This window comes from Sus scrofa, chromosome 3 (assembly GCF_054392235.1).
Source record: "Sus scrofa isolate SSC_HxYL_T2T_F1_AM1 chromosome 3, Sscrofa_HxYL_maternal_Yorkshire_Landrace_v2.0, whole genome shotgun sequence".
NCBI classification, from domain to species: Eukaryota; Metazoa; Chordata; class Mammalia; order Artiodactyla; family Suidae; genus Sus; species Sus scrofa.
In genome coordinates this window covers 3,165,407-3,179,270 of record NC_139385.1, presented here as the reverse complement: position 1 = coordinate 3,179,270, position 13,864 = coordinate 3,165,407, and the positions used below count along the sequence as shown (strand labels likewise).

At 58.4% G+C, this 13,864-nt stretch overlaps 1 protein-coding gene across 7 annotated transcripts in view; it reads right to left on the bottom strand.

The window, feature by feature from the left end:
* SDK1 (sidekick cell adhesion molecule 1) overlaps nt 1-13,864 on the bottom strand; it is an 823,726-nt gene that overhangs the window by 82,893 nt on the left and 726,969 nt on the right. For all 7 annotated transcript variants that reach the window (XM_085016314.1, XM_085016312.1, XM_085016308.1 and 4 more), the window contains exons 26-28: nt 13,024-13,139; nt 11,834-12,023; nt 9,794-9,892 (exon numbers count right to left, since the gene is read on the bottom strand). In XM_085016314.1, coding sequence (XP_084872440.1) covers nt 9,794-9,892; nt 11,834-12,023; nt 13,024-13,139 — 405 coding nt within the window. The remainder of the gene's footprint in view (nt 1-9,793; nt 9,893-11,833; nt 12,024-13,023; nt 13,140-13,864) is intronic.

Below are 13,864 nucleotides of genomic sequence, written 5' to 3'. Positions count from 1 at the left end.
CCCTGATGGCTCCGGCCAGTGCCTCGGCCCCAGGAACAGACCAGAGAAGTGTTGGGGGGAGCGGCGACCCCTCTGGGCACCCGGGTGGCCCCGCTGGGAGCTCTGGGGCCCGTGGAGGGGCCACAGTGTGTCCTGGGCTGCGGGCTGCTGGTGGGGCAACGCCCTGAACACCCAGCCCAGTTGCAGGGAGGGTCGGTGGGTACAGCACGGGTGTCGGCCCCTTAGGGTTTGTGGGGTGGGCAGCAGGTGGCACGCGGGGGGGCGGACGCACCTGCCATCAGGCCACCTCTCCACCAGGCATTGCTGTTACTGCAGTGGGCTTTGCTGGCAATCATTCTCTTATCGGATGAATTAGAGCTAAAACTGATTTTATCCGAAATACAGGCTTTTCACTCACTCTGCTGTCTTCTCACCATGTATCTAAGCATTTCAGAAACCTGAGGTTTGGGCACGTGCCACGTTCCACGCGTGGCCCTGACACCGAGGTGCAGCTGGGGCCCAGCAGGATGGGGGTGGGTGGGTGGGGGCTGTGAGGACTGGCCGGGGACCCTCTGGCCTGGGCTTCTTTCTGCGGCTGGACCTCGGAGGTGAGGTGCCCCCCCGTATGGCATGGGGACATCTCGGAGTCGACGTACGCAGAGGGCAAAGCAGTGTCATTCGGGCCGAGTTGCAGGACACCCGGCTTATTCTTTCCACCTTGGATCCGCTTCCAACACGGAGCTAGCGGGAGACGGTTCCTCAGCCTGAGGCATGCGTTTGTACCTTCCCATTATTCGCCCTAAAACAGGGGCACTATCTTCTGGTCCCCCCTCTGCGGCCCACTGAACATATGGGTTAAAGCCCACACCTCGCCTTGATGTGTTTACAAATCCTGGACCAAATAACAGAGAAGAGCTCCTGCGCAGAAACGCAGAGACACGGCCGGGTGCTGGTTCTCGCGCTCAGGAGCCCCGGCAGAGAGCCTGGGGGAAGAGGGCGTTTGAGTGGAATGCGGGGACAGTGACATTGGAACCGTGAGCCGAACCTCAGCCATGCGAGGTCAGAGGCCAGAGGAGCCCGGCTTTGAAGGTCACGGTGAAGCACGAGGACACGGGCGTCGGGAGGAGGAGCTCGGCCGCGCAGGGGCGACGGGCACCCGTGGCAAAGACGAAACTGGAGCAAGAGGAGCTGAGCTGCTCGAAAGCCCCCGACAAGGAGACGCGTCACCTAGAAAGTTCAAATCGGCAGAGGCAGACCCGGAAGGCAAATTCTGAGATGACAGCCGCTCACGGGAGGCCTTTGCAGGGAGGGCGCCTCAGCTGCCTCGGTGAAAAGAGTTGACTCTAGACGGACCCCAGAGCGTGTGCGGGCATTTCAGGGATGCTGAGGCTTGTACCAGTGCCGTGTGCTTCCTGGGCAAACACAAGGCCTGGACCTGAGAGCTGCCTGATCGGTCACTGCTGGGGCTGTGGCGAGGCCAGGCCACGAGCGGCTGGGGGCTGGGGCCGAGGGTCGGCAGCCCCACCGACACCCATTCGGGCTTCACAGAGTCCACGGCAGCTGACGCACCCTCGTGGGCAAGTGCCCCCGGCCCGGATGCTGTGTGGCCTGTTGGTTTTATAGCTGATCCCTTTGAGGGCTGGGAGCAAAGGCAGCAGTGCATCAAAACCCCTCATTTAGAAGGCTCCGTTGCGGCTCAGCAGAAACAAATCCGACTAGTAACATGAGGATGCAGGTTCGATCCCTGGCCTCGCTCAGTGGGTTTAGGATCTGGCATTGCCGTGAGCTGAGGTGTAGGTCGCAGAGGCGGCTTGGATCCTACGTTGCTGTGACTGTGGTGTAGGCCGTAGGCTACAGCTACGATTCGACGTCTAGCCTGGGAACCTCCATGTGCCACGGGTGTGGCCCTAAAAAAAAGCAAACACAAAAAACCAAAACCCCCTCCACTCATTTGCAAACACGGATCTCATGCAGTTGAGCCCCCATGCCCAGCAGAGTTCCCACGCACCCTTTCGATACAGGCTCAAGGCCAAGACGAGGCCCTCACGGGCAGGCGGACTTCTCTCGGGGTGGATAGAGGTTCCGGCCTGTCTGGAGGGCAGACCCGCGTGGGTTCAGGCGCACACGCGTCATTTGAGCTGAACGGCCTTTAAGGGACCACGCCGTGGCTGGCAGGTGAAGGCGACACGGCTGCACCAGGAGCCTCCGACCCCCACAAAAGGAGCTCTAAAGGCTGAAAGCTCTCCCAGGTAAAATATTTACGCAAAGAAGCAGGTGTTTTTCCTTCCAGGCGCCTTCGGTGTTTCAAGCTGTTAATCTCTTGTGGAAATGCAAGAGCACGTTTGAAGCAGATGACGCCGGCTCTCGCCACAGAGGAGTTTAGAGCCTCAGAAGGCCACGCCGCCAGAGCGGACGCACCGATTCAAGGTCCCTGGATGTAAAGAGAGCCTCGCCGAAAGATGTTTTCCTTCCCCCCCGCCCGTGAACACCAATCTGCATCTTTAGAAATCGGTTTCCCCGCTTCTCCTCAGCATCTACAATGTGGCGCCCTAGCGAGAATAACATCCAGGTGACAGGTTACCCGACAGCATTTGTTCCAATGACGACGAAATGCCATTACAGCGGAAGAGGCTCGCGGGCGATGTTGCCCGAGTCGCGGGGAGACCGGAGCGTGGCTTTATTTAGCGCTGCTCTGCCGCGGTGGAAAGACCCCGTGCACTAAAGTGCGACTCTCTCCCTCCTTAGCTGGGATTCTGTGCTTTTCAGGGACCAACCCTGCCCCTCGGGGCAACGGAGCTACATCTAAACGTCTCAGCACCTTAGGAGCACCGCAGCACAAACGGCCTCTCTGGGGTGACCCCTCTGTGGCAGCCGCCAGGGTGAGGGAGGCGAAGGAGGAGGAGAAATCCGTGAGCACCCAGCCCTGGTGGACGCAGAGTGACTACTGCATGCAGACGAAAACTGGTAGCAGTAGGCATCTGTCCGGTCCAAGGGGATGGATGAGAGCGAATCGTCGCAAGGTTCCAGCTGACGCCTGGGGAGCCCTGGCTGAGTTCTCTGTGCCCCCCGCGCTGATTCCACCAGGGGAGTGTCAACGCTGGTCCCCACGGGGGTCGGGGAAACCGAGGCACAGAAAGACCACGGGACCCGCTGGGCTGGGCATCCGGCCATGCGGCTCCTGACTCGCTCACCCTGCCTCCCGCCTGTCTGCACGCAGTGTTTAAATCAAAGCAGGTCGCCCGCGGCTGCTGCCATGTAAACTGCCAGGGGATTCAGGGCGGGGTGAAGGGTGCCCCGAGGGGCTGGCAGAGAAGGGCTCTGGTGCAGCCACAACCCGAGAGAGCCGTGAGGTTCTGTGGCTTGTTTTCAGTCTTTGCGTCTCACCCTCGGCAGCCTGAAGAGGCCGGACCTCGTGTGACCCTCCTGTAAGCCATGCCTGCCCTGACGGCCCCGTGGACACGGCGCCCAGCGAGAGGCTGCCCCTGGACTTCAGGAGGGGAGGGCTGAGGGGAGGGGGGCGCTGTCACTCTAGAGCCAGGAGTGGAGGGAAGTGCCACTGCCTGGTGGGGACCCTGGTGCCTCCTGAACCCGGCCTACGATGCCTGCACGTGAGAGCAGGTGCATGGCCCACCAGGCAGAGACAAACCCTTGGTGACATGAAAACGCAGTTCACCTGAAAAACACTGCAACCCAAACTAAAAGGGAAAAGTTTGGCGACAGATATGCTTATATTCTTCCTATCTTTACCCCAGGGCCAGGCCGCCAACCCAGACGCGACTTCAGGGCCAGGCTGCTCAGCATTCGGTCTTTATTTGTGATGCTGCCAGTGAGTGAAGTGGGCAAAACTCCACAGGGAAGAGCAGCTCCCCGAGGGAGAAGGGTCAGAGGGCGTGTTCCGGGCTGAACTGGGCCCTGTGCCCTCATGCACGAAAGGTCTAACTGTGAGTATCCCAGGCTGGAGCCGGGGTCCCTGCACAGGTGAGCAGGGTAAAATGCCCTCGTCCAATAGGACGGGTGCCAGGAAGGGAGGCAGGACGCAGACACGGCACCAACCTCGTGGGCCGCGGGGACAAGGCAGTGTCCGCAACCAGGGAGGGAGGCTCAGAGAAACCAGCCCTGTGGCAGCTTGATCCCGGCTTCCAGCCTCCGGAAGACACATTTCTGCTGTTTAAGTCACCCACTTGGGGTGCCTCTGGGGGCCCTAGCAGACCAACACAGGGCATCGACTGGAAATTCCCAAGAGAGGAAAAGTGCCTGTCATCCAGAAACTCTGAAAATACCCCCTTGAAATATTAACATTCTTTTTTTTTTTCCCTATCTTTTTGCCTTTTCCTAGGGCTGCTCCAGCAGCATATGGAGGTTCCCAGGTCAGGAGTCGAATTGGAGCTGCTGCCGCCGGCCTACACCAGAGCCACAGCCACACCAGATCTGAGCCGCGTCTGCAACCTACACCACAGCTCACGACAACGCCAGATCCTTAACCCACGGAGCAAACCCGCATGGTTCCTAGTCGGATGTGCTAACCACTGCGCCACGACGGGAACTCCTGAAATATATATATATATATATATATTCTATTTGACCTACCGAACTGGCCAAGTTCATATCCGGTGTTTCTGGAGAGGAAATTTGAAATGTGTGTGAAGATCCCTAAAAACGTCCTAACACCTACCCCTAGGAAACCACCAGAACTGCTAGGAAGAGTCACCTCCCAGGGTGAGAGTCATGTGGTTATTCAGGACGGTGTAAATCTCGGAGATGACTTGTACTTCGTTTGTTTCAACTACAGCTTAGTTGAGTCTAAACACGACAATGTTTGAAATGCCCCGACTGTGGAAGTGCAGACAATACCGCGGTGCATAGGCAGGCTTCGCTTCCGGCAGCGCGGTAAACCAGTTGTCCTGAAAAACCTTCCTGCCGAGGCCCCTAAAACAGTGACTGCGATGCCAAGAAAAGGAAAGCTTCTCAGGGCGCCAGTGGCTGGCAAGAGAGAAGGAGAAATTACAGGGCCTGCAGAGGAAATGGGAACAGGAGTGCAGAGATGCTGAGAGGCCCGGGGGTAAATGAACAAGAAGGGCCAAGGGAAATCCAGCCTCAAACCACGGGGAGACACGGCGGAACCTGCAAAGACAAGCAAGGTTCACAGAGCGGAAGGACCAAGCACCTCGCGGGAAAATACAGAAGAGGAACTCGTGCGATGGGTGCAACGTGCAACCCGAACCTCAGGGTGTTTGGGCTTAAACACAACTCCAGTAAAGCCACAAGGAAGGTAAAGCAATGATGAACCAAACTCAGGGAGGTGTCTCCCTCTGCTTGGGGTGGTGTCCGGCGCCTTCCACCCCATGCAGGGAAATGCGTATTTTACTACTGTTATTTTGCTTTTTTTAAGGGGCACAACCTGTGGCATACGGAAGTTCCCAGGCTAGAGGTAGGATCAGAGCAGCAGCCACAGCCACGTGGGTTCTCAGCTGCGTCAGTAACCTACACCTCAGCTCATGGCAACGCCGGATTAACCCACGGTGCGAGGCCAGTGATGGAACCCGTATCCTCATGGATACTCGTCGAAGTTGGTATCCCTCTGAGCCACAACGGGAACGCCCTCATTTTATTATTCACTCCAAGATCAATGCGCGAGGATGGAGAGGGTCCTTTGTAAGGATGAAACATTTTTGTCGTTAAAATGTCAGAAAAACGACTGGAAGAAAAAATATTGACCTTTTTTTGGGTGGTGGAATTGCAGGCAATTTTCATGTTCTTCTTGTTCCCTTTGCGATTTTTATTTCAACATGTATAGTGAACATGTTTTTGTTTTATACTTGTCCTTTTAAAATTATATTTTGAACATGCAGAAAAATGCTTGGAGCAATACAGATCCCCCACGTATTCATCACATATTGAGCAAATCCTGAGATTTTTGACAATTTTTTTTTTTTTTTTGAAGAGAGAAAACATTGCAGGAAAACTTGAAGCTGTTCTTGTGGTTTTATTGGCTCCTCGTCCTCAGAGGTGACCTTCAGTCTCAACTTAGGGCAAATTCCTGCCACGTTTTTACCCTTGTATCATATACGTGCACCTGTACGTGACCTGTGGTGATGCCCGGACGGTCTTCACAGGCACAGGGTCGTCCTCGAGCTGTAGATGAGCTCTTGCAACTTGCTGTTTTTCACTCCACGGATGCTGGTGAGATTTATTCCTGTGGACACGTGCAGCTCTCGTTTCATTGCTCGATTTGCTCCTGCGCCTTCTGCTCGGGAGGAGCTCACAGTTTACCTTTCCATTGCCTTCCTGAGGGGCCTTTGGATAGTTCCCAGTGCTTTTTTCCCCTTTTCTTTTCTGCTATGTAACGCAGCGTTGCCATGACGCTCCCTGTGCATTTCTCCTGGTGAACAAGTGCGGGGATGCGTCCAGGGACCTGGATGGACGAGTGGCTGGGGCACAGACTGCATGCGCCCAGACCCCCGTGGTGGTTGGGCCGGTTCCCGCTCCCAACACGAGTGCGTGAGGCTGTGTCTCCACGTCGCCTTCTCCTCTGTGGTCCCAGATCTGATGCATGTGAAGGGGAATCTAAATTATCCAAACTATCGTTGCATATGTGCTTTTATGATCGGAAAAACAAATACTGCAGATGCCTTAGAAGAAAGTGACTCGATTCTAAAGGGAGCTCCTGGTATCACTTGCCGGGGGGCTGGTGCTGTGACAGGTGCTTCGGGAAAGAGAAGCAGCCGCCTCGGTCGGGCGGGCGTGGAGGCCGATGTGATTCTCAAAGGAAGAGCAGAGGCCTGGGGCACAGGGTCTTTCCTGCAAAGTGCCAGCCAGGTGTAACGGCCCAGCGCTGGCTCAGGCCGGCACCTCGACAGGTTTGTCGGGACAGCCCCGGATGAGCAGTTCAAGGTCACGGCAGCAAAGCAGAGGGCAGCCTGTCTACACCGAGAGCAAACACCAGTGAAGTTGTCCTCTCTTCCCGCGCTCCCTGCCCCCGGCAGTCCCGCTCCCAGCAGTCCTGCGGTCACGACGATTCTCTTCGGCCCAGGAAGAGCCACAGGGACGCAGCGATGACCACACCAGCCCGGGTGTCCCCGAGATGGTGGAGGGAGCTGGGCAGCAGGGCTTCTGTCCTCAGCAATCTGGACCCCGCTCCCCCAGAGAACACTGTTCTAGAAGACCCCTGGGGCTGAGACAGGTCCATTTCCCACCTTGCTTTCTGGCCCACAGCAAGCTGCGGAGCCCCTGGGGGGTCAGACGTGTGACGGGATGTTCCAGACGAGGCTGTGGGCGGGGGGCAGCGTCGGGGCTGCAGGAAACCCCTCAGACCGCCCCCCCCACCCCCTAGGGCCCGAGACCCGTCCACGTGGCTCCTCGGCTGGCAGGACCTGAAACGCACACTTGACCGAGGCTTCTCTGCTGTTTACTGAGATCTGAAGAGCAAGAACCTGCAGCTCCAGAAGGGACTGGTTCTGAACCGCTGAGCTCCCCCTCCCAGAGGAGGACAGCGCAGCCGCAGGGGCCCCGCCTTCCGTGTAGACGGCTCAGGAGCCCGGGCCCGTCCTAATGAAGCCAGAACTCAATCAATACCTGCCTTTCTGTGCACCCTTCTCACGGCGGCCACTCATCCTCCTGAAGACAAAGCTGCTCATGTGTCACTTCGCAGCTCGAGGTCCTGGAGGGACTCCCTATGGCCTTCAGCACAGATTTTCAAACGTTTTAAAAAACGAAGTAATGTATCTTTTCACACCAAATCTTAGACTCCTCACGTCAAAAGCAGGTCGAAGTGGCACATTTTACCATTTTTTTTTTTTTTTTGTCTTTTTGCCATTTCTTGGGCCACTCCCGTGGCATATGGAGGTTCCCAGGTCAGGAGTTGAATTGGAGCTGCAGCCGCCAGCCTACGCCAGAGCCACAGCAACTCGGGATCCCAGCCGCGTCTGCAACCTACACCACAGCTCATGGCAATGCCAGATCCTTAACCCACTGAGCAAGGCCAGGGATCGAACCTGCAACCCCATGGTTCCTAGTCGGATTCGTTAACCGCTGAGCCACGATGGGAACTCTTTTACTGCCTATTTTTAAGCTCACGTTTATGACCTTTTACTGTAAATGACCTGCTGGGGTGACGAGGGGTTAAGGACCACAGTTCAGTGTCGGCCGGGCCTGGAGAAAACGCCTGCCCGGCACCTGGCCTTTAGCGCCTGCTCCGGGAGGGCCGGGCTGGCGGTTCGCAGCCTGGCCCAGCCCACGTCTCCCTCTGGGACGTGTCTGCGCTCCCACAGGCCAAGGGGAGCCTTGAGTTCGGTTCCAGGCCTTGGAAACCACTCGTGCCACCAGTGGGGTCCCCCGGGCCTCTGCTATAGCTCCTCTCTGGAGAACTCAGGTAACAGTCTCGGGTTGTCTCCGACACGGCTTGTTGAATTACAGATGCTAAAACCCCCACAAAGCAGAAGATGTGAACCACCTGACGACCAGGCGCACGTCAGCCCCAGACCCTCCGGAGCTGAGGGCTGGCGATGTCCACCCCAGGACACGGCCCTGGGGGCTCAGCAGCCAATCAGGGAGCTGTGCACACGCGCAACACAGACCCCGGCCCCACCCCCCTCACCAGCCTTTAAAAATGCCTCTCCTCTGCCCTCGGGGGTGGGGGGCTCCAGAGTCGTGAGCACCAGCTGTCCAGACCCCTCGCGGGGCGCCTGCAGTGAACGCCACCCTGTCCTTCCCCGCAACCAGGTCATGAGTTGGCTTTACTGCGTGCGGGCGAGTGACCCAAGTTTTGGTTTGCTAACGCTTATCCTCGAGATTCCACCCCCAAATAACCTTCCACCCCCCTCCCCAGCAAGCCCTGGCCCAGGGCGGGGGGGCGGGGGCGCCTGCAGGGCATCTCGGGGACCCTCTAGCACAGCCCCCATCACGTGCTGCTATGACTGGTCTCTCCCTCCAGCATGGGCACAGCTGGCTCACTCAGCTCCCACCCTGCGCCCGGGGCCTGGCACAGCCAAGCCCTTGCTGCGTCACAGGGACGGGGTGAACAAAGGGACCGCCGACTTTCTCGGGTAGGATTTGCTGCCTTTGGGGAACTAGGACAAATGAAGGCTTTTCGTCAATGGTATCGGAGCTGGGAGTTCCTGTCGTGGTGCACCGGCAACGAATCCAACTAGGAACCATGAGGTTGCGGGGTCGATCCCCGGCCTCGCTCTGTGGGTCAAGGATCTGGCCTTGCCCTGAGCTGTGGTGTAGGTTGCACGTGCGGCTCAGATCCTGCGTTGCTGTGGTTGTGGTGTAGGCTGGCAGCTGCAGCTCCCATTCGACCCCTAGCCTGGGAACCTCCATATGCTGCAGGGGTGGCCCTAAAAAGAAAAAAAAGAAAGTAATCGGAGCTGGCCTCTGCAGGAGAAGTCACAACTGCGTCCCTGGGCCCTAAGCACACGGTCACTGGGGAAGCTCCCGCAGAGCACTGGGCCTAGGCCCTGCCGCAGGAGGAGAGCCTTGCCAGGACCTGAGCAAAGCCCAGGGGTGAATCCGGTGTGAAAAACCAGCCCACTGCTTCCCAAATGCACATCACAATCGCTGGGTTATCTCAGGGCGCAGGGGAGGTCAGACTCGGGGGGCTGAGCTCGGGGCTCGCGTGGCCTGAACCTCATCCTGCAGAGACAGGTCAGTGCAGAAACAGAGGGTCGCAGCGTCTCCGTTCAGAAAGTGCCAGGCTGCTGCAGGCAGGGATTTTTTTTCAACCTCTTGGGCAGCTAATGAGCCCAGATGCAATCAACCCAATCCCCCCACCCCAACCCCGCCCCGGGGGGGGCCGGGCCCTCCAGCGGCTCCTTACCCAGGATGATACCGTTGGGCTCCTCCGGCGGCTGCCACACGATGCGTACGGACGTCAGCCTCACTTCCGGGAACACCAGCCTCACCGGGGGGCCTGGGGCTGGAGGGGAAGAAAGACGTGTGACCCAGGCGCCGTCGCCGCGCTGCCACCCGGGCACATGGCAGGCCGGCGGGGACTGTCACGGCTGCCGATGACACCACCTGGGAAAATGACTTTTGGAACCTGGGTGTCTCCCTAATAAATGACTTCGAGGCAACACCTCAGTCTGACTCCAGCTCGCTGGCTGCCCACGCTTGGAGAGCTCACACACTGCGCGGGGCGTCCTGTGACTGTCACGGAGAGCTGGCCAACCCAGGTGCTGATGGCGTCATGGAGGGGACATCAGGTCAAAGTCAAGGGTTTGCCAACCTGAGGTCCCTGGGCTGGACATCCAGAAAGGAGGTGTCCCATAAACAAGGTGGCCCAGGGTCTCTCCCTAATACCATGGTTACCGTGAATGCTCTTTCTCTTAGGCACACGACCCCTCACCTGCAGTGTCCCCAAAGATTAAGAATTCATGTCCCCAAATGCACATGACAGTTCTGCGACGTGGTCGGTGCACCAGCGAGTCAAAAAGCTGTTGAGGATGGCGGCACCACGGAACAACAGGGTCGCAGCCCTCGTAAAACACATGCCCTTAAACGGACAGGCGAGTAGCTCCGTGGCCAGCGTGGGAACTTCTGGTTGGGCCTTAGTAACTGACTGATTCCCAGGTAGGAGGGGACGGCCATGGAACAATCAACACAGAAAGAAAATGATGCGTGTTCGTCATTCCAGGGCTGCTGAATTCTGCCTCTAGCTATTCAGTCGAGAACTGTATTTTAAATTATAAACACGTCATGACCCAAGGGTTCGGGTGAAATGAAGGCAAAGAGGCCCCAGGCTCATGTATCAGGAGCACTTCGCACACAAGAAACTCTGAGGTCTTCCAGTCCCGCGGCACCTGCTCCCTCACCGTCCCCAGGGCTGACCCCTGCCTCACGATGACGTGCGGGGAAGGAGAGACACGTTCATATCAGAATGGAAAGAGAAGGGGAGAACTCGTCCCATGACGGCCAGGCTCCACTTTGGGTAGAAACAGGACAGATTGAGCGCGAGGAAGGGTTACTAAAACGCCTCTGTTTTTCATCCGTGTGACCCTCGCACACCGTACGGTTTTGCAAAGACACGACCTTTGTGGCCCCACGTTCTCTCCCAGACCCCAGCTACCCTGAAACCAGCCCTCTGGGGGGACTGAGTTCGAGACAGCCCCTCCTCTGACCGGGGGGAAGCCCTGCCATGCCACCGTCTCCCAGCGAAATGGAGAGAGGTTTCAACTCCGAGGTCAGGTGCTTTCAGGGGCTAATTCCATCACTTCGGAAAAGATGCTTAAGAAAATATGTTTTCGTCAGCTGCTTCGGACGCCTGAGGTGGGGCTTTTGGGGGGAGATCACTGCCCCCCCCGAATATTTATCATGGTATATTTAATAAAAACCAGACAAAGGAGCTAACCTTTACGCATCTGACAATGCAAGGTGGCGAAACATAACTTCCTGTTACCTAGACTTGCATGGAAAAATGCCATCAAGATGCACTTGTTCTGCTGGCCAAGAACCCAGGCCTGGGCCCTGGGAGCCTGTCAAAGGCGCTGAACCCCGGGAACGGCTGAGGATCTCTTACTCTGCACAAGAGGGCCAGCAGCACCCAGAGATCCAAGAATGGGGCCCAGGGTCGGAGTGGGGTTTCCAGCCAGGCTTGAGCCGACACCACAGGAGTGGCCCTCTATTCCCAGGCGCTGCCACCCGGCCTTTACCACGCGGCCCGCGGCAGGGCTCCACTGAAATCCTGCTCAGGCTCATAATTAGGCTGGAAACCTCACGCTGGCTGAACTGGGCCTCCAACAGCTTTGTTTTGTTTCCTGCTGCTGAAACAAGGGGGAAAAGTGTTGCGAAAATGAAGTTAAAAGCGACAGCATGCAAATGGTTGGGGTCACGCCGGCCAGGCTGGGAGAGCCCCACGCACCGTCGTCTCGGGTCCGCTCCAGGATGGGGGGCGAGCTGGGGACGCCGTTGCCGATGCGGGTGAAGGCCAGCACCCGGAGCTCGTACAGCACGAACTTGCCCAGGCCCGCCAGCAGCGCCGACTGCGTGCCGTTCCCTCGCACCACGTGGCTCCTGGGCTCGGGATCCAGGTCTTTGGCCCGGAACAGGATCTGTGCGTCAACACACAAGGGCGCGGTCAGGAGGATGCGGTGTGCTAGGCGGGCCTTGGCGGCCGGGGACAGAGCCACCCCCAGCAGGACCAGGTGGCCAGGGCCCTCCCCGGGGCAGCCGTGTCGAGGGCTCGGGGACCGAAATCCGATCCGGTGGCATCTGGGGAAGGACGGAGGGGGCGCAGCCGTCCTCCAGCGAGGAGGTAGTTATGACCCAGCCCTGCCCGTGCTCGGTGAGCCAGATGCTGCCCGATAATCTACAGGGTTTCAGGTGCCCGACTGAGACGAGGGCACGACGTGAACACAGAGACATTTGCTCCTGCAAAAGCGCCACCTGCTAGCCCCGCTTCCTGGGAGTCTGGGCTCCAGCCTCGAAGACGTGTTTTCTCCCCCCCGAGACCCACCCCGTGGGATCCCGTGTCTAAGGGGCCAGAAGGGGGTGACTGCAATGCGGGGGGCAGGGGGACACATGGGAACAGATGGGGGAGCAGAGAACAGGAAAAGCACAGAGAGGGCAGCAGCGCGTGGGAACAGCGTGGCCCCGCCGGTCACACCCAGGAACATCCATGCTGCTCTCGGGGGAGGCGACGGAACAGAAACGGGCAGGTTTCTAAGAGTCTAAACCCAGAGGCGGCTCCCGGAGAGGCTGGGGGGTGTCCCTCCCTCACGGGCACGTCCCGGTCGGACCAGGATGGTGGGGACACTGCAGACACACACGCAACTCTCTGATGACATGTCCTCGAGAAATGACCCACTTCTCCCACCAGCCCTGGGAGGGGGTCGCTGCCGCCAGCTTCACCCGCAAGGAAACCAGCTCAGGGTGCCAGGGCTCGCTGGTCTGTGTTAGAGCCTCTCCCTGTGCCTCGTCCCCAGGCTGCGGTGGCGCTTCCATGAGACGGGTGATGGGCGATCAGGACACCTGAGCTTACGGGCTGGGGGAGACAGGTGACAGCAAGCGACGCTCGCAGCATCGGCTGAGCAAGGTCACCTCAGCGCCTACCTTGTAGCCCAGGATGAGCCCGTTCTGGTCCTGCTCAGGCACCGACGCCCACGTCAGCAAAATCTGGGTGGAGCTGACAGCCTCGGCCGAGACGTTTTCAGGAGCAGCGGATGGAACTGCAAAGAAGGAGTTAAACGGATGGGACAGGAGGTGTGCGGGCCTCTGCAGATAAACGTCTAATTTTCAACCACGGGATCAAGCTGTCCTGGAAACAGCGATGCCTCCGGAGCCTTTTGCAGCGATCCGATTAAACCGGCAGGGGCGTCACAGAAACGGCAGTCTCTTCACCACGAGCAGGACGGCCAGGAATCCTGCGGGTTTAGCATCGCAGTGCACCCGCGCCCGCCCCCGAGAAAGTGCGCTCCGTCGGATTCTTAGCTTAACTCGGGAGGACGGCGACTTTCCTCTCACCCGGGAACCCTGCCCTCACACGCCCGTTCACCGTCTCCACACACGGCCTTGTGCGACGGGGCGGGCGGGCAGAGGGGGCGGTGGTTATAGGAGGGAGGGGAGGGCTTCTGAGCGCCCTCGCGGCCCGTGTGCCTTCCTACCGCCAGGTGGGCACGCGTCCCCCACGCAGGCGCCCATCCACGCACGCGCTCCTTCATTCATTCACCCACTCATTCCTTCATCCACTCCTTCATTCATTCGCTCACTCCTTCATTCATTCGCTCACTCATTCACTCGCACAAGCACTGCCTCCTCGTGGCACAGCTGCCGTGAAGGTGACTCTGCCGGTCAGTTTCTCTGAATACAGATGTAATGTGTGTTTGCACAACACTGCCACCCCCCTCCCCAGGCCCGTGGTTCCTAGATCTCCTGCAAAACAGCCATGTGGTCT